Genomic DNA, 18,623 nt, shown 5'->3' with positions numbered 1-18,623 from the left:
TTTGCTATTAGCTGCTTGCTTGGGGGCTTGTCATATACAACAAACTCTTGTCCTTGAAAGATAACTCTGTATCCTTTCTGCATCAATTGACCAACACTTATCAAATTATGTTTGATACTAGGTACATAATATACCTCTGAGATTGTCTATAGCTCCCCTTTCTTGGTCAAAATGTTGACTACTCCTTTTCCATCTACATCCACAGTCTTGTTAGTTCCCAACTTTACCTCTGTCTTTACAGATTGATCCAAATTTGCAACCAAATTCTTGTTTCCTGTCATGTGGTTACTGCAACCACTGTCTAATAGCCACACATTATCGGAAGGTTCATGCATGGTATGGAAAGCTAGGAACATGGAGTCAGTATTCACTGTAGCGACATTAGCTCTCTAGTTTCCTTGATCAACTATCCTCTTCCTGCAATCACAGGTAGTGACCAATTTTATTGCAATAATAACATCTCACTTTTGATTTGTCAACTCTTTCATTATTGTTGAAGATTCTATTGTTGCTTCCACTTTAATGTTCATGCTCTTCTCGCCCATCTCTCTGAGCACCATGTCTTCCACCTCGTCCGTTGCCTCTCAATCTATTTCTACTTCGAACTCTGCCTCTTGAAACAAAAATCTAGATTTTGAAAGCGATTTCTAAATTGGAATCGTTATTTTTGTCTATCCTTGCCTCATGTGATAGAAGTGATCCCATCAACTCATCAACTATCAATGATGTCAAATCCTTGGATTTTTCTATGACTGCTACTGCAACATCAAATTTGGTAGACAAATATCTGAGGACCTTCTCAACCACTGTTTGATCTTTAATTTCATCACCACAAATTTTTAATTGATTTACAACAGTCATGACCCGATTCCTGAAAGAATCAATGTTCTTTATCTTCCTCATCTGCAGACTTTCAAAATCTCTCCTAATATTCTACAACTTAACAATATTGAATTTGGCCATACCTTTATAGCTTGTTTCCAAGGTCTCCCATATTGTCTTTATTGAATACGCGATCATAATCTTATGGAACATTGCTCGGTCCATTCCCTACTAGATAAGATGCAATGCTTGTGCATTCTTCTTTTTGTCTTTCTTCAATAGTTCCCTCTCTGCATTAGTGAAAGCTAGTTCTTATTCTTCATTTTTAGGTTATGAAAACCCAAACTGGACATGATCCCAATCATCATGAACCTGCAAAATGGTTTCCATCTTAATGACCCACACATCATAATCCTTCCCTGTAAACGGTGAGAATTGAGACTAGAAATTTGAGAAAGTCATATTTCTTAAAGACATCTCTTCAAATAATATTAAAATCCCTTTAATAAACCCTTGATTATTTTTTTCTATATAAAAAATCTTAAAAAAAAAAAAAAACACTATAAATTAAGCCCCTCATTTTTTTAAAACTCCTTTAAAAAAAACTTTAAAGTCCTCTAGGAAAAAATAAAATTATAAAAATACTTAAAAAAATGCTTTTACAAAGTCCCTTTCATTAAATCCTTTTTCAGTAAAATTCACGTATTGTTTCAATAAAGCCTTTTTTCAATGCGTGAGGGGTTGTAATATGACGTACGCGGCCCCACGTGACTTTTGACTAATACTACTTACTAACTCGGTTGTCAATGTTTTAATACTTCACAAGAATTGTGCGTCCCCAAAACATAGAAACTGCGCAAATAACATAGTAAATCAAAATTTACACCATTTTTGTACTAATGAAGTGTGGATTTTGCTTTACTTTCGCACTAGTCACTCTTAACCATGTAACAAATTTGCAACACATTTTTTTTAATTGTCGGCCTTCTTCTCTTGGAACTCTTCTCAGTGGCTTTGCAGGTATCATGGATCTTGTGATCCTTCCTCAGCTCTGATACCATTTTGTTGGAAAGGCAGAGGAGGCAAAACACAAATTAACACACAAAACACACGAGCTGCGACTCTTTTATTGATCACACAAAAATTGATTCTTACAATGAACCTGATGAGGGGTATTTAAACATTTTTTGACTAGTGACTCACCTAAAATAACTTGACATGCAACCACACACTAAATTCAACTATGAATTAACTTGACTTGACTCAACTTGACTCACTTAACAAACTCTCTAATTTTAGCCAACTTCTTCATGCGGGAGTAATTAGCTTATTTTAACACCTTTTCTGACACTATCACATCATAGAGGATATTAGAAATACTCTCGAAAATTCCAAATGATGGACTTTGATAGAATAGAAAAGGTATCTTTACCTTTGCTAGAACTTATGTTAAGGTCTACCTGATTGTATTCAATTGAAACGTAAAATATTCTAGTGGACCCAAGTATTAGATTACGAAATGCCAAATATGTTTTCAAACAAGACACTTGTAGAACACCTTTTTGAAGGGATGATATGCATCTAACCCACACCTTTCTAAAGAAGAAGATGAAACCATGGAGAACCACTTAAATATGGATGTGTAGGTTCAACATGGTAACCAAGCAGAAGGAGGTATGGTGGATTAGTTAGGAAACACAACCCTGACTCAGAAGGGTCTTGAAATAGTAAAGAAACAAGCGCCAAAACAACAGAAAGAGAAAACACACAATTTAAAGGGCACAAGGAGATAGAAAGAGAATTCACATCTCTGAGAGGTCGTATTCTAACAAAGAAGTTCCCATGCAAAGAGTTGGAAATGAATTGATAATGGTAATAGTGGCTCTCAACCATGGGGTTTGGCAAAAGGTTCAGAAAAAGAAAAGGAAAAAGTAGATGTTAAGTGATTTTTATCACACTCAACTTTGACATGATTTATGTAATTTTTTAGAGTTTTTTTTATTGCTCATTAGCCGAAAGATGAAAATGATTGAATTCTTATAAGAATTTGTAGAATGTAATTTTGTTCCTTGTTTCAAGTTGAATAAAATTTCAAAATTTTCTTGGAAAAAAAATAAAATAAATAAAAATAAACAAAAAAAAAAGTAAAAAAAAATATACATAGTTGGTGTTAAAATATTTTATATAGAAAGTGAATTAAGACATTTTTATCTATGGACAACATTGTTCGCATTTTCATAACATGTGCATTGAGATATTTTTTCGATGCACAATATTACCCACACTAAAATAATTCTTTTGTAATTAATATGTTTTTAAGTATGCTACAATATTACTTAATCATGCATATTAAAATATTTTATTGATGACCCACATTGAATTTTTTTATTGTTATGAATACTTTGAATGTCACATATTAATTTCATATTAAAAATTTGAATGAATTACACATCTCTCTGTTATTATTCTTATTAGGAATTATACTTATTTTTTAACTTCCAATTAAATTGTTTTTCGTTAAATATTGAATATTTTATTATATACAATATTAATTTTTCTTATATATAAATATATACGACGCTGATATATGCATAGATAGTTTATTTAAATCTCCTTTTGAAATATTTTTGAAAAGTACTAGATTTAAACAATTTACACATATTTTTTTAACTTCTAATTACTTTATCTCCTCAACAACAAATGAAATGACCATAGTGAGCTTGAGATTATTAATGTTTTATAATGTTTTTAATTAAAACTAACTAAACATGCATATTCAATTTTGTTTTTTTATTATGGTGGACATTAATTTTCTATTTAAAGAATATTTTATTTTTAAATTTTAAGAAGTAACCACACATTAACCTATAAGCACAATTAAATGTCATATATTAATTTTATATTAGAAAATAAGTAAATTTCTTTACTTTCAATTATTTTTTCTCTTGGATCATTGAAATATTTTATTATGGTGAACAACAAATTTTATATATTTTTTAAACTTTTTAATTACTTTTTCTTTTTTAAAATTTGATTATTTTATCTCTTTTAAAAGTTGACACAAAATTATTTTACTTTACATGGACATCTAAATATACAATAAAGTGAGCATATTGACATCTAAATATACAATAAAGTGAGCATAATGACATGGGGGGATAGCACAAGATTTGAACCCAAGACTTCCGATTTGGTGAGACTTCATTTCAACAACCATTGCCAATTCAGCTACCCTAAGCAGAAAATCCAAATTGCTTTTTTATTTTTTATTTAAACTTGATACTTGTCAATACCACTTTGAACATTGAGGGAATCACACATCAACTTCATATTGAGTTGTACAATGAGCCTCTAGACACAATAATCATGATTCATATTTGTTTAAAGGGTATACAAAATACATTGTAAGTTATAAGTTTTTATATGGTTATTAAATAAATCTAAGTTTAAATTTAAATTTAAACTTTTGAAATCCTTGGCAAAATTTGGAAAAAAAAAATTTACATATTGAAATATTTGATCCCTATGGTCACTTGCAATAGAGCTTGAAATGCACCTAAACTTAAATTGCATTTTTTAATACATAAATAGACTTAAAGCCTCAAAATTTTCCTTTTTCTCTTTTCCATTGTTTATACGTCACAACTTAAATTTACATTTCCATCAAATCTTTGATGGATTTGAAGCAAAATTGACCCAAAACAAATATATCTGAAAAAGAGTCAAAATGTAAAATAGTAAGCCTATTTGAAATGTTTTAACTATACAATTTATACTCTCTCTCTCTCTCTCTCTCTCTCTCTCTCTCTCTCTCTATATATATATATATATATATATATATATTATTTTTAAATACATTTCAATATTCCTTAGTCTTGTCATATTAATCTACAATTGAGATATTTGCTGAAGGTTTCTTATTTCAACTTAAGGTGGATAAGGACTTGTTAACTTTTTAAAATTTTTTTAATTGAGGGACTAGATTGATTCTCAAAGGAATATGCTCAACATATGCTTAGTCTTAATGCTTATCAATTGTTATAGTGCATTAAAGAGTTTGTTAGGTTGCATTGACTGTTAATAAATTTAAAAAATTATATTTGTGCCACGTGGCTCCTCGCCCACCAATTTTCTAGGGATTTAAGATTATTCCAATTCTAATAAGTTCCTCGTTATTACGTATAACATTCATTTATATATAAGCTAATTTTGTTTAGTGAAATGGTCCCATTATTTTTAATAAATTTAAAAAATTAGATTCGTGGGAGGTGGCTCCTGTTAGCTCTGTTGGCATGTGGTCTAAAATGGATCCAAAACACTCTCAAAGTCTTCGAAACCTTCTTAAAGATCATTCAAAAGATCAAAACAACCGCATGATAAGATCCCTTAGAATGGCGGAAAAACATTGTCGGGAGGCAAAAACCCAAGGAAACAAAGAAAAACAGAGCTATCGGCAGTGGCAACAGTGAATACACAGGAGCCGTCGGATCTGGCCGATCAACAGTCCAGATCCACTAGGTAGATCGCAATCGGCGGTGGAAATCATCGGATATCGGCACAGACTATATGGAACTTGCAATGGTGATCGGCGGAGTCAACGTGGACCGTCGATCAAGCACGCAGATTGATGGCCCACATTGCATCGCAGAAGCGCAATCGACCAACACAATAGAGTGCTCACCAAACAGCCTGGGGTTATCGTGATATGCAATTGCGATTAATCGCATCGCAATATCGCATTGGAGCTTCACAGAGGAGCGGGGCTTATACCTATATAGATGTCTAATGTGATAAATCGAACCTGAAAGGGTTCCTTAAAGCTATTGTATATTATGTCAGATCTGCCATAAGCCATTTTTACGTTGTTTTCACGATTTTTAACGTATTTTAAAAATACAAAGGAGCAAGGCCAAAGCGACTTGCGATAGCGATGAGGACGGACCCGATAGAGGAATAGACCGTATTTAAGGACTTTTGAAGTCTGAAATCAACAATGTTTTGGCGGAATTTCACAGTGTTGCAGCGTTTCTCTGTGTAAAACAGAAAACGATCATTTTTGGCATTCCAAAGGATTCCAAAGGCTCGAGGCCCTCTTACGTTGCAGAATAGGTGGCCACCTCCCCTTTATGCGTTATGCAATGATTATGTAATGCTAGAAGAGGGATTCAAGCAGACAGAGACCAGGAGACAAAAAGCCGAAAAAGGGAAAAACAACAGTGCAATACAGTCGAACCAACAGAAATGGTCATGGAGCATCGTTGGCACGAGCGAGCTACCTGACAACGTGACAAAATTACCAAAATGTGGTTACTTTGTTGTTAGAAAAAGATACCTCCGAGCCCATGTGTGTCTAGTCATGGCATCAAGTCGTTAAAAAGACAAAGAGGATAGATTAAGACCTCTTGAGCCTCAGAGGGTTCGAGAGCATTGTAAAAGGCCTATAAATGGTTGAAAGTTCAGAGGATCAAAGGTTCAACTTTTGGAGACTATGGAGACTCTACTCCTCTCAGCGTCTCATCTTCATTCCAGTAATACAAGCTTCTTTTGTTGTTATATTTTCAATCGCCATCTTTTCCTCTGTTCTAAGCTTACACTTGAATGGGTTATTCATGTTTTCTTCTCTGTCGAATGCCATATAACTATCATCTTATCTCTGCGTTGATAAATTAGATTTGTAAGCTTCATTTACTTTCTGTAGCTATCCATTCATATGTGTTTTTTGTATGTATTTTCTCGTACAGTCAGGTTTCTCCATCTATTCATTGAATCTATAAACTATTGAGCATTAGTGGTTGAAAGCCTTGCCAAGCTGAGGGTGTTCATGCATGTTTTGAGTGAAAATAGAGCTTAAACAGTCATCCGACTTGATCCAAACCCTAATACATTCCAATAGTTCAAAGAACGATATTGAAGATTTATATGTTTCGAGGCATCTCCGAGCTACAACCTAGGAGAGCTTCTTGGAGTGCTAACATAATTGGCGCCATTTCCGAGGAGAGGAGATTGAAGCTTAGCTTCCCTCGGGGATGACACAGATCCAACTTTGATGATAGAGAAAGTCTGGACACTTTTTCGGTTGTAATCATCTATCTAGCAACTCTACTGGAGGACGAACCTCTTGGCGACTCCACTTCATAGTTCTGGGTTAGTTTTTGAGGCATACTTGAACAAATCCTTAGAAGCCACAAGCTGGCCTAGTACCTGAACCTGAAAAAATTATCAAAGAAAGAAAGGCACTGTAGAAAGGAGCATCAGGTCTAGGTGGTTCTAAACAATATTCTATATCTCTTCAAGAAAATACTGTAATAGAACAAATACATGTTGAGCATATAGCATATAATACTAGCAGTGAAGAAAAAATATCAGAGATTCATAAAGCTCCTTATTCTTTAGGTCCTCCTTCCGTTCTAAGCCTGAAGGAAGCCTCTCCTCCTATCCATCATACTCCTTTAGTCCTATCAGTCACTCCTCAACCCTCCGTCATTTAGAATTCCAGTACCCTTATAGCCGCCACAACTATGGTAGGACCACAAGCACCTACCAAAATGGAAAGAATCATAGCTGCTAGGTATGGACCTCTAGTATTGTCCACTCCTTTGAATGCCATGCCTATTGGATAATATCAAAAGTATAGGCCTAAGTTCATTGGGACTGAAGGTGTTTCAGCTGAGGAACATCTTGAATCATTCTATAGTTATGCTGATAACCTGGACATTAGTGAAGATGATGTATGGATGAGAGTCTTTATCCAAAGTCTAGATGGAGAGGCTAAAAAATGGTTCAGAGAACTGACCCCAAGGTCTATAGTAGATATTGAGGCTTTAGATGATGCATTGCTAAAGCATTGGGGGGATACGAAGGATCTACTCTACTACCACACCGAGTTTGGGAACTTAAAGAGGGAAAATGGCGAGTTGTTGTCTAATTTTAATAAGAGGTTTAATCGTATGTACAACAAGATACCAGCTGAAGTAAAACCCACTACTACCTTTGTTAAACTCACCTATGCAAGCGCCTTTGATTCTGACTTCTATCTACTGTTGAGGGAAAGATGATGTGCTACCTTGACTGATATACAGGATGCAACCTTGGAAGTAGAATCAAACATCATGGTTGCAGAGAAGCTCAAGGGAAATGTTGATAGAAGGAGACAGAGGGGCGAGTCTTCATCATCTTCAGATCCCAAGATAGATAAAATGACCAAGATGATAGAGTCATTAGCCTCTGAAATCTCCAAGTTAAAGGTTGATAAGCACCCTGGGAAAGGAAGAGTTCTTAATACCTTTGCTCCTAGAAATCCAAATCCATATAGAAGAGCTAATGAGTAGTTGCAGATTCTGCAAAGAAGAAAAGATGCCAATGGAGACCAAAGGGTGAAGACCCCTTCCCAGAATGTAGTCATGGAAGAAGAGAAGTTTGAAGAAGATGATGAGATCCGTTGTTTGGAAGACAAAGGCAGTGCCTCCTTTTTAACCTCAGCTGCCTATGAAAAGTCATCATTCAATGACCAGATCAGCGAAGAGTGGGATGGTAGAGCTGTTCTGCAGACTGTTGATCAACGCAGATATAATCTAAGGTCGAAGATGAGTAATGCCAAGGAAACTCCTATTTAGAGAGTTGTTGTCCCTGCAATACAACAAGCTAATAAGCAGAAATGACCAACAGTTGATCCTATCATCCTCAAAGCTTCAGCTCATGAGGTAAGAGGCCTTGACAAGTCTCCTTCTCCTTTCAGTTTTGAATCAAAAATTCAAAAGCTAAGCATACCTATACCTCTGGTTGAACTAGTGAAAAATGAGTCCTTCAAGAGATCTATCCTCAAGGCCCTTGAGCCTAAAACCATCCAAGCCTCCACTAACTATGCAAATCTGCAAGACGACAAACCAGCTGTTGTTCTCAGCCCAACGATTGAAAATTGTGATGACAACTCCCCATCATTCTATGTATCTTTGACTATTCATGACAAAATCCTTCACAACTGCCTTCTGGACACAGGAGACAACCATAATCTAATGCCCAAGGCTGTCATGGATGAGTTGGGTCTTGACATTACCAAGTCTTATCATGACCTATTTTCTTTTGACTCTAGAAAAGTGAAATGTTTGGGATTAATCAAAGACCTAGCCATCACCTTGTCTCAGCTGCCCATGAAGAGCATGGTGATGGATATTGTGGTAGTAGATGTACCCCCCAAGTTTGGCATGTTTCTCTCCAGAGGTTGGATTAAGAGATTAGGTGGAACATTGCAAAATGATCTGTCCTATGCTATTGTCCTAGTTTTTGGAGGTGAGAGTAGGAGATTATACAAAGAAGCTCAATTGGCCTATATAATCAGTGATGAAAGGAATCCCACTAATCATCCCATCTATGTTAACACTGATTTTGGAGCCTGTATTCTTCAGATTGAAGAATCCCAGTTGGTCTCCATGCAGCTTAAGAAACCGGTTCGCCATATCATAGAGGAAGAAGCCCCACAAATTTGAAACATGTTCTTTGATGGAGCTTGCTCTAAGGATGCTGCAGGGGCAGGTGTAGTCCTTGTGTCCCCCACACAAGAATGCATTCATTTATCTTTCAAGTTAACTTTTCAGGTCACAAATAACATAGCAAAATATGAAGCCTTGATATTGGGCTTAAACGCTGCTAAAGGAATGAGCATCAAAAGTATGAAGGTGTTTGGAGATGCAAACCTTATCATTCAGCAGGTCAACAAAACTTTCCAAGCAAAGCATCCAAGGTTGAAAGCATATAGAGATGAGGTATGGAAGCTCAAGGACTCTTTTAATATTTTCAACATTTCTTACATCATGAGAATGAAGAACCAACTTGCTGATTCCCTTGTTGTGTCTGCTAGCACGTTTATTCCCCCTTTGCCTCCTAAATTGACTTATGAAGTTCAAGTGAAATATAGACCATCTCTGCCTGACAATGTCAAATACTGGAAAGTTTTTCAAGATGATGATGAAATTAATAGGCTTTTACAAGTTGTTGATGAATTTTCTAAAATGCACATCGACAAAGAAAATGAAACCATTGAAGAATGCAACCATTCCAAGCTAAAGGACGAGATTGGTTAGGACGACATTGTTTAGCTGCCTAGTAACCATATACCTAAAGGATTGGTGCCCCTAGAGAAGCTGTTTGATCATAATGATGTACCTTATAAGCTTGCCAAAAAATAAAATGAGTCTGATGTTCATAAACATAATGTAGGGAGTCCAACCCATCCAAAGCACATAAATCTGTCCACTCACTTTTCTTCTGCCCAGAGTTCCGAGTATCGCACCCGGATGAAACAATTTGCTGATATTTTTTCTTGGGAGTACAATGAGCTTAAGACCTATGACACCAACATCATTCAGCATAAGATTCCACTAGAGAAAATCACCATCCATTTTAAGCAAAAATTAAGGCCTATCAGCCCTCTCTTATTGCCTTTGATTGAAAAGGAAATCAAGAAGCTGTTGGATGCCAAGATCACAGTTTCCCTAAGGTATTCAAAGTGGATAGCTAACCTTGTGGTAGTAATAAAGAAGAATGGAGAAATCAGGCTTTGTTGACTTCAGGAATCTGAACAAATGCTCTAAAAAAGACAACTACCCCCTACCTAAGATGGAACACTTGCCGCAAAAAAGTTTCAGGGGCTAGAGTCATGTCTTTCCTAGATGGATTTTTAGGTTACAATCAGATAGTTGTACATCAGAATATCGGGAAAAGACCGTCTTCACTACACCTTGGGGCACTTTCATGTACTCCAAGATGCCTTTCGTACTGATGAATGTTGGGGCTACTTTTCAGAGGGCCATGGACATAGCCTTTGTGGGAGAGAAGGACAAGTTTGTCCTTATTTACCTTGACAACATAACAATCTTTTCCAGTAGTCATAAGGACCATTTGTAGCATTTGAAGTTGTTTCTAAAGTGCAGATGTTTTGGAATTTCTATAAACCCAAAGAAGTCACAGTTTTCTCTAGAAGAAAGCAAACTGCTGGGATATATTGTTTCTGCTGAAGGTGTGAAGATCGAACCAACAAAAGTTCAAGCAATTCAAACATTGTCCATCCCAAGGTCAAAAAGGGACATTCAATCTTTCCTAAGTAAGATTAACTTTGTCAGGAGGTTTATTTCAAACTTCGCAGAGCTAGTGAAGCACATCACTTCCATGCTGAAGAAAGGATCAGAAATAAAATGGATAGATGGTGCAAGAAGCTCTTTTGAAGCCATCAAACAAGCTATCATGGAAGCTCCCACTCTAATCAACCCAGATTATACCAGGGAGTTTTATATCTTCTCTTTTGCCTCTTATGATACACTTGTAGCGGTTCTATTGCAGAAAAAAGATGAAGACATAGAACACCCTGTGGCCCTTTTCAGCAAAACTCTGAGGGATGCTGAACTAAGGTATGACCTTATTGAAAAACAAGCTTATGCTCTCATAAAATCTTTAAAGGCATTCAAAATTTATATTATGCATTCCAAAGTGACTGCATATGTACTGTCTGCCTCAGTGAAAGATGTTCTAACTCAGCCAGATATTGATGTAAAGAGAACTAAATAGATTGCAAAATTCATAGAGTTTAATATAGAGGTGAAGCCCACCAAGCTTGTCAAAGGCTAGGGCTTGGCTAAGCTTATGGCTGAGGAAGATTGTAGTTTGTTAGACATCAATTGTGTGGGTTCAAATTTAGGTGGTGAGCGAACAGAGGAAGCAGCAGTAGAGCAAGAGCAGAATCAGTCTTTGGTTGAAAATCTTGCCACTTGTGAATGGTATTCCAGTGTATTTCATTTTTTGCAGAAGCTAGAAGTCCCTCCAGGGCTTAGCTCAAGTCAAGCTTGGGCCATTAAGCTTAGATCAACCAAATTCTATATTAATAAAAACTTGCTTTATTGGAAAGACCCATCAGGGATCCTCTTGAGATGTCTGGACAAAGGAAAATCTATGGAAGTCATGCACCAGTTCCATTCTAGCATTTGTGGAGGGCATCATTATTGGAAAACCATAGCCCATAAGATCCTGAGAGCTGGGTATTATTGGCCTAATCTGTTCTCTGATGTGTTTTCTTTTGTGAAATCTTGTGACAAATGTCAAAGGTTTGCAGGAAGACAACAACTAAAATCTCTGCCCTTGAAGCCAATACACGTCAATGGTCCCTTCCAGCAGTGGGTGTTGGACTTCATAGATGAGATCAATCCACATTCTAGTGGCCATCACAAATGGATATTAGTAGCCATTGATTATTTCACCAAATGGATTGAGGCCATACCCACTAAAAATGCTAATCATCAGGTTATCAAGAAGTTCTCGAGTGAGAATATTTTCACTAGATTTGGTTGCCCAACCAAACTAGTAAATGATAATGCAATAGCTTTCAGGGCAGAAGAATTGGTGGACATGTGTGAATCTATGGGCATTCAATTGGTGCATTCTACCTCATATTATCCTCAAGGCAATGGCTTGGAAGAATCATCTAACAAGAGCCTTGTAAGGATAATAAAAAAACTGTTGGAGGACAACAAAAAGAACTGGGATTCCAAGTTGAAGTTTGCACTATGGGCTGACAAAGTTACCAACAAGAAGTCCATAGGAAATTCTCCATTTAAACTGGTTTATGGCACCGATGTTGTTTTTCCTATCCAGTTGATTCTCCCTGTGGCCAAATTCTTGCAAGAAGAACAGGATGAAGAGAATGATATAGCGAGGAGAATGAGTAACTTGGTTGAATTACAACATATCAGAGAACAACTAGTTAAGAAGTCAAGAATTCATCAGAAGAAGATCAAAGAAACCTTTGATAAAAAGACAAAAATGGATAGTTTTCAGGTTGGTGACTGGGTTCTCAAATGGGATGCATTGAAGGAAAAGAAGGGCAACCATGGTAAATTTGATGCATTATGGACGGGACCGTTTGTCATTTCTCAGGTTCAGACAAACAATACTTTCATTCTACACAATTTGGAGGGGGGAGGTGTTTTTGATGGCCCAGTCAATGGGCAGTTTTTGAAACTTTACTTCTATGAGGCTTTAAGGCCTTAATATTGTAATAGGTTTTTTTAGTTTTTGTTTTTCTATACAAATAAACTCCATGCCCAGAAGGAGCCAGTGTTAGCCCTGCTGGCATGTGGTCCAAAATGGATCCAAAAAACTCTCAAAGTCTTCAAAACCTTCTTAAAGATCATTCAAAAGATCAAAACAACCGCACGAGAAGAACCCTTAGAATGGCATAAAAACACAGTCGGGAGGCAAAAATCCAAGGAAATAGAGAAAAACAGAGCTATCAGTGGTGGCAACAGTGAATGCACAGGAGCTGTCAGATATGGCCGATCAATGGTCCAGATCCAGTCGGTAAATCGCAATCGGCGGTGGCAATTAACGGATATCGGCGTAGACTATATGGAATTTGTGATGGCGATCGGCGGAATCAACGTGGACCATTGATCAAGCTCGCAGATCGACGACCCACATTGCATCACAGAAACGCAATCAACCATCACAACAGAGCACTCACCAAATGGCCCGGGGTTATCGCGATATGCAATTGCAATCAATCACATTGGAGCTTCACAGAGGAGCGGGGCTTATACATATATGGATGTCTGATGCGATAAACCGGACCTGAAAGGGTTCCTTAAAGCTATTGTATATTATGTCAGATCCGCCATAAGCCATTTTTACGTTGTTTTCACGATTTTTAACATATTTTAAAAATACAAAGGAGCAAGGCTGAAGCGACTTGCAATAGCGATGAAGACGGACTCAATAGAGGAATAGATTGTATTTAAGGACTTTTGAAGTCCGAAATCAACAATGTTTTGGCGGAATTTCACAGTGTTGCAGTGTTTCTCTGTGTAAAACAGAAAACGATCGTTTTTGGCATTCCAAAGGATTCCAAAGGCCCAAGGCCCTCTTACATTGCAGAATAGGTGGCCACCTCCCCTTTATGCGTTATGCAATGATTGTGTAACGTTAGAAGAGGGATTCGAACAGACAAAGACCGAGAGAAAAAGAGCCAAAAAAGGGAAAAATAACAACGCAACACAGCTGAACCAACAAAAATGATCATGGAGCATCGTTGGCACGAGCGAGCTACCTGACAGCGCGACAAAATTACCAAAATGTGGTTACTTTGTTGTTAGAAAAAGAGACCTCCGAGCCCATGTGTGTCTAGTCATGGCATCAAGTCGTTAAAAAGACAGAGAGGATAGATTAAGACCTCTCGAGCCTCAGAGGGTTCGAGAGCATTGTAAAAGGCCTATAAATGGTTGAAAGTTCAGAGGATCAAAGGTTCAACTTTTGGAGACTATGGAGACTCTACTCCTCTCAACGTCTCATCTTCATTCCAGTAATACAAGCTTCTTTTGTTGTTATATGTTCAATCACCATCTTTTCCTCTGTTCTAAGCTTACACTTGAATGGGTTATTCATGTTTTCTTCTCTGTCGAATGCCAGATAACTATCATCTTATCTCTGCGTTGATAAATTAGATTTGTAAGCTTCATTTACTTTCTGTAGCTGGCCATTCATATGTGTTTTTTGTATGTATTTGCTGGTACAGTCAGGTTTCTCCATCTATTCATTGAATCTATAAACTATTGAGCATTAGTGGTTGAAAGCCTTGTCAAGCTGAGGGTGTTCATGCATGTTTTGAGTGAAAATAGAGTTTAAACAGTCATCTGACTTGATCCAAACCCCAATCCATTCCAATAGTTCAGAGAACAATATTGAAGATTTATATGTTTCCAGGCATCTCTGAGCTACAACCTAGGAGAGCTTCCTGGAGTGCTAATAGCTTTCACCCACCAATTTCCTAGGGATTTGAGATTATTCCAATTCTAATAAGTTCCTCCATGATAAGTTCATCATTATTATTTATAACATTCATCTATAATTCTTTTTTTCTTAAGTTAAAGTTGACCCATAACCTTTTTATACATGGTTAATCAGGTAAATTTGTGCATTAGTAAGACATTCTTCGTGTTGCAATAAATTTTTTGGTTATATTTATTAAGTCTTTCGCTATATCAACCACATTAATATTTTTAATGTGGTTGTGCTAGAAGTTGATATTCAAATAGATTAGTTAACATGTATATTGAAATAGTTTATTTAAGTCTCACACTCAAATACTTTTAAAAGGTAATTCTTATACTGGAATACTTTTAAAAGGTATAAGAATTATACAACTTCCTCACACTCAAAAATATAAAATTATGTTACTTGATCATAGTTGTGCAGGGAAATTCTCCATTTTATGAAGAGGATAGGATAGGGTGTGTTACCTTTAGTATAGAGATTGCAAGTTATCTAATTATTTTGAGTTTGCTCTATCTTTCTCCATTATTTTCTAGACACACTACATCCCCAAACTACACATCCATATAAATAACAAGAAGAAGTAGCTGAGTTGTTTCTTATTCCATATCCAAATGACTATTAATTTATGTTTTCAAGCTCATAATAAGCTTTCCACCTTTTCAGTTATCATTTTCTTAGGGGCATAGTTCTTGTTGAACTTGTGATGCTTATAGATTCCAAGATATGTGTATATAAGTGTTTCCTCCAAGTTGTTATTGTCAATATGAAAGTATCATAAGTGATTTAATTTGATGTAATTATTACAGAAAAAATTTTCAGTATGAATAGTCATATTTGTATTAGAGCATATATCCTTAAGGATTCTTAATTGCTTACAAGGATTGTAAGGACTTTCTTTTTTTCTAAAAATATGCCCAAAAAAAACTGAAAACAAAAGAAAACCTTACTTAACTTCTCTATTACAATAAATTTCTTCCTACCAACCTAACCTTCATTGTTTTTAAACTGGGCAATAACATTCTCATCACAAGCTTGCCAAATAAATTCACCAAAAAGATTTTAACCTTACCACAACAACCTGAACTCCAAAATAATTTTTAACTCTCGCAACCGAGTTCAAATCCAAACCGCTATGTCAATTTTTTTAAAAACAAGAACCGGGACCCAAAAATACAATTTAAAAATTCCATTTTTTCTTCTCTCATAAAATCCACGTAACTGTTAACAAAATGGAGTTGCTCTCCGGTGATATGGATAGAAGGGTTGCATGACTTCGAGATCGTCGGATATCATCACTGTATTTTAGAGTCAATGATTTTATGTAACGATTCTCTATTACAATATATAATGTTTTTCAGTCATTCATCACGGGTTCCACAGTTTCCTATCTCGCCTGGAACATTAAATGTTTGCCAACAACAGTCACGCACCTCATCTCGTACAGAAAAACTCGAAAGTCAAATCATCAATGGTTCTCCAACGAAATTGCTTTTACCACTAACCAAACTTTTGAAAATTTTATATATCAAATTGTTTTTTCTAAATATACAACTTGAAAATTTTATGTAGCAAAGTGGTTTTTCCATTAATCAAACTTGAAAATTATATAACTGTCTGATTTTCCCCTGTACCCAAACACTTCTGCATCCTACTTACTCCTAGACCACGTAAAACTAATAAGACCCCGCTTTTCATCGTAATCACCGTCCTCACGTGGTCGACAAACGACTCAACTCTCAGCAGAATCTAAAATTATAACACTCAGAACCGGCAGCGCCCGTCAAAATCTATATTTATATCTTCTCTACTGTATATATTAATGTCTGAGTATGTAAACATGTATATACAACCTAAAATAACAAGTCTTGCTATACTCGGTCACGATTTTGATGAGGCACAATGTACACCAGTCATGAGAGGCGTGATTAGTTTCGCGCATGAGTACAGATCCATCGATGTTCTGCAACCATTGCCCATCAACATGCATCAGTTTTCCAATATTCGATCAAATATTTCTACTTATAATCTTTAAGGTGCATGAAATCAGAATAAACCAGATTATTTAATGCAAGAAAGGCGCAGAGAATAGGAAATACGTAGGACTTGCTGTGCGCTGAGTCTCTTGGTGACGTCTCTACAGAGCATTCGGCGTATCAAGTCCTTAGCGGAGTGAGATATCGAGAGCCACCGATCAGTTGGGAAGCGAAGGCGCCCATAGAGGACTGCCTCAAATATCTCCTGCGGCGTCTCTCCCACAAAAGGGGGAACGCCACTCAGCATTAAGTACAGGATCACCCCTGCGCTCCACACATCCACTTTCTCACTGTAATCCTTCCCTCCCAACACCTCCGGTGCTACGTAATACGGAGTACCCACAATTCCTTGCATTAATCCTTCCCCTGCATACATTAATCTGAGAATTTTAACCATAGGATCCATTGATTCATACCCAAAAATTTCATAGATTTGTATGACAAGGGAATTGGGCAAGCATAATTACCATACCTGGAGAGAAAGAAGAGGCCTGCCCAAAGTCTGCAAGCTTTATTTTAAGGAGGGAATTTGAATTATTGGCAACAAGAATGTTATTTAGATAATCTTCGGCAAAATCACATAACCAATCTTATGTAGACGCGTTTCGAACCAACCAGTGTGGTTCATTGTCAGGACAAGTTGAAGAACCAATCCGGCTAAGCTGAATAAATAGAGTGTGCAGAGACTCCAACGGCTATATTGTCAGATTTTATATCTCCGTGGGCGATTCCCATGGAGTGGCAGTAACTGATGGCTTCCATGAGCTTTTGCAGGATGCTGGCGGCCTCCTCTTCCGAAAAGGGAACTCTATTCTTCCTGCCAACGATTCTGTCGAACAGATCTCCGCCTGAGCACATCTCCATTACCAGATGGACAAACTCATCATCTTCATAAACGTCATGAACCGCAACCACAGCAGGGTGACCTGAGAGATACTGCACGATCTTGATTTCGTTGTTGAGGCATTCTCTGTCGATGGAATCCTGCAGATCTGCTTTTGTTATGGTTTTGCAGGCGGCCTGTTGCCCACTTTGCCGGTTGAAACATCTCCGGATCACTCCGAATCTGCCTCTGCCGATCACTTCCTCCTGCAATTGGTAGTTCCGAAGGAGGGCGTCCGTCATTGCTCGTCGCCTCTAATCTCCCAAATTTGATTGGAATATGAGGCACCGGCTGTAAGAGTGCCGTGGGATCACATCATGAGTTGGCTTTGAATTTAAGGAAATGGAAGGAGGGTAGTCACGTCAGAAATGGAGTGAAATTTCAACGGAATTTTTAACGGCGGGGAATCGTGGGATCCATGGCTGGAATATTTATTTCATGTTTGAGGTGAAGTTGGGCATACGACGAGTATAGTTTTAATAATTCAAGTGATGACAATACTGAGTTTTGGTTTTGAATGTCCATTTTGTATTTATTTGGAGCCGTATCAACTTGCGAGTGCACTTTGAATATGTAATGCACCTGACAGGTAGAGTTATTTTAACTATGGTAGAGGATCTTTGGTACCATTTGTGACGATATTGGGTATTATTAATTGAGAAAATGTGTTACGTATTTGTCATGCAGTTTTTTCGGGTATTATATATATTGATGGATGGAAGACAAGAGCTTGAATATCATCCATACAGAAGAAGTGGTGTAATAACTATTAATAATTAATAAATATTTTAAAACTTTTCTCGTAATTAATTTTAATTTTTGTTATTTTAATAAAAAATATTTTATAATTTTGTAAATTAAAATATTAAAAAAATTATTAATATCATTTAACTTACGTAAACATCATTCATAACATTATTTTAAATATAAATATTTATAACTTAAATATGAATTATAACATTATGTTATTTAAATATTTTGAATCATAAAAATTTATATCATAATTTTATTTTAATTTTATAAATATTCATGAAAATTACTAATTTTTTTTTTTTTTTTTTCACAAAATGATT

The 18,623-nt window shown here is 36.4% G+C and overlaps 1 protein-coding gene across 1 annotated transcript; it reads right to left on the bottom strand.

Annotated features, from left to right (window-relative positions):
- Positions 1-16,559: 16,559 nt before the first annotated feature.
- LOC149227855 (phosphoenolpyruvate carboxylase kinase 1-like) lies at positions 16,560-17,792 on the bottom strand. The gene is made up of 4 exons (XM_089375587.1): positions 17,367-17,792; positions 17,140-17,218; positions 16,731-17,033; positions 16,560-16,594 (listed from the first exon to the last, which is right to left on the bottom strand). The coding sequence occupies exons 1-4, from the start codon at positions 17,790-17,792 to the stop codon at positions 16,560-16,562; spliced, it is 843 nt and encodes a 280-aa protein (XP_089231713.1).
- Positions 17,793-18,623: the final 831 nt, after the last annotated feature.

This window comes from Pinus tabuliformis, chromosome J, assembly GCF_031772625.1.
Source record: "Pinus tabuliformis cultivar Carrire ecotype Pingquan chromosome J, CPIR1, whole genome shotgun sequence".
In the NCBI taxonomy this organism is placed as follows: domain Eukaryota; kingdom Viridiplantae; phylum Streptophyta; class Pinopsida; order Pinales; family Pinaceae; genus Pinus; species Pinus tabuliformis.
This window is presented reverse-complemented; position numbering and strand designations above follow the sequence as displayed.

Excerpts from the sequence above, each read along its gene's own strand:
- LOC149227855 (XM_089375587.1), bottom strand. The coding sequence starts at position 17,792 with ATGACGGACGCCCTCCTTCGGAACTACCAATTGCAGGAGGAAGTGATC. Across the intron at positions 17,219-17,366 it reads GAGATATAAAATCTGACAAT|ATTCTTGTTGCCAATAATTC; the intron begins ATAGCCGTTGGA and ends TATCTAAATAAC. Across the intron at positions 17,034-17,139 it reads GGCCTCTTCTTTCTCTCCAG|GGGAAGGATTAATGCAAGGA; the intron begins GTATGGTAATTA and ends TAATGTATGCAG.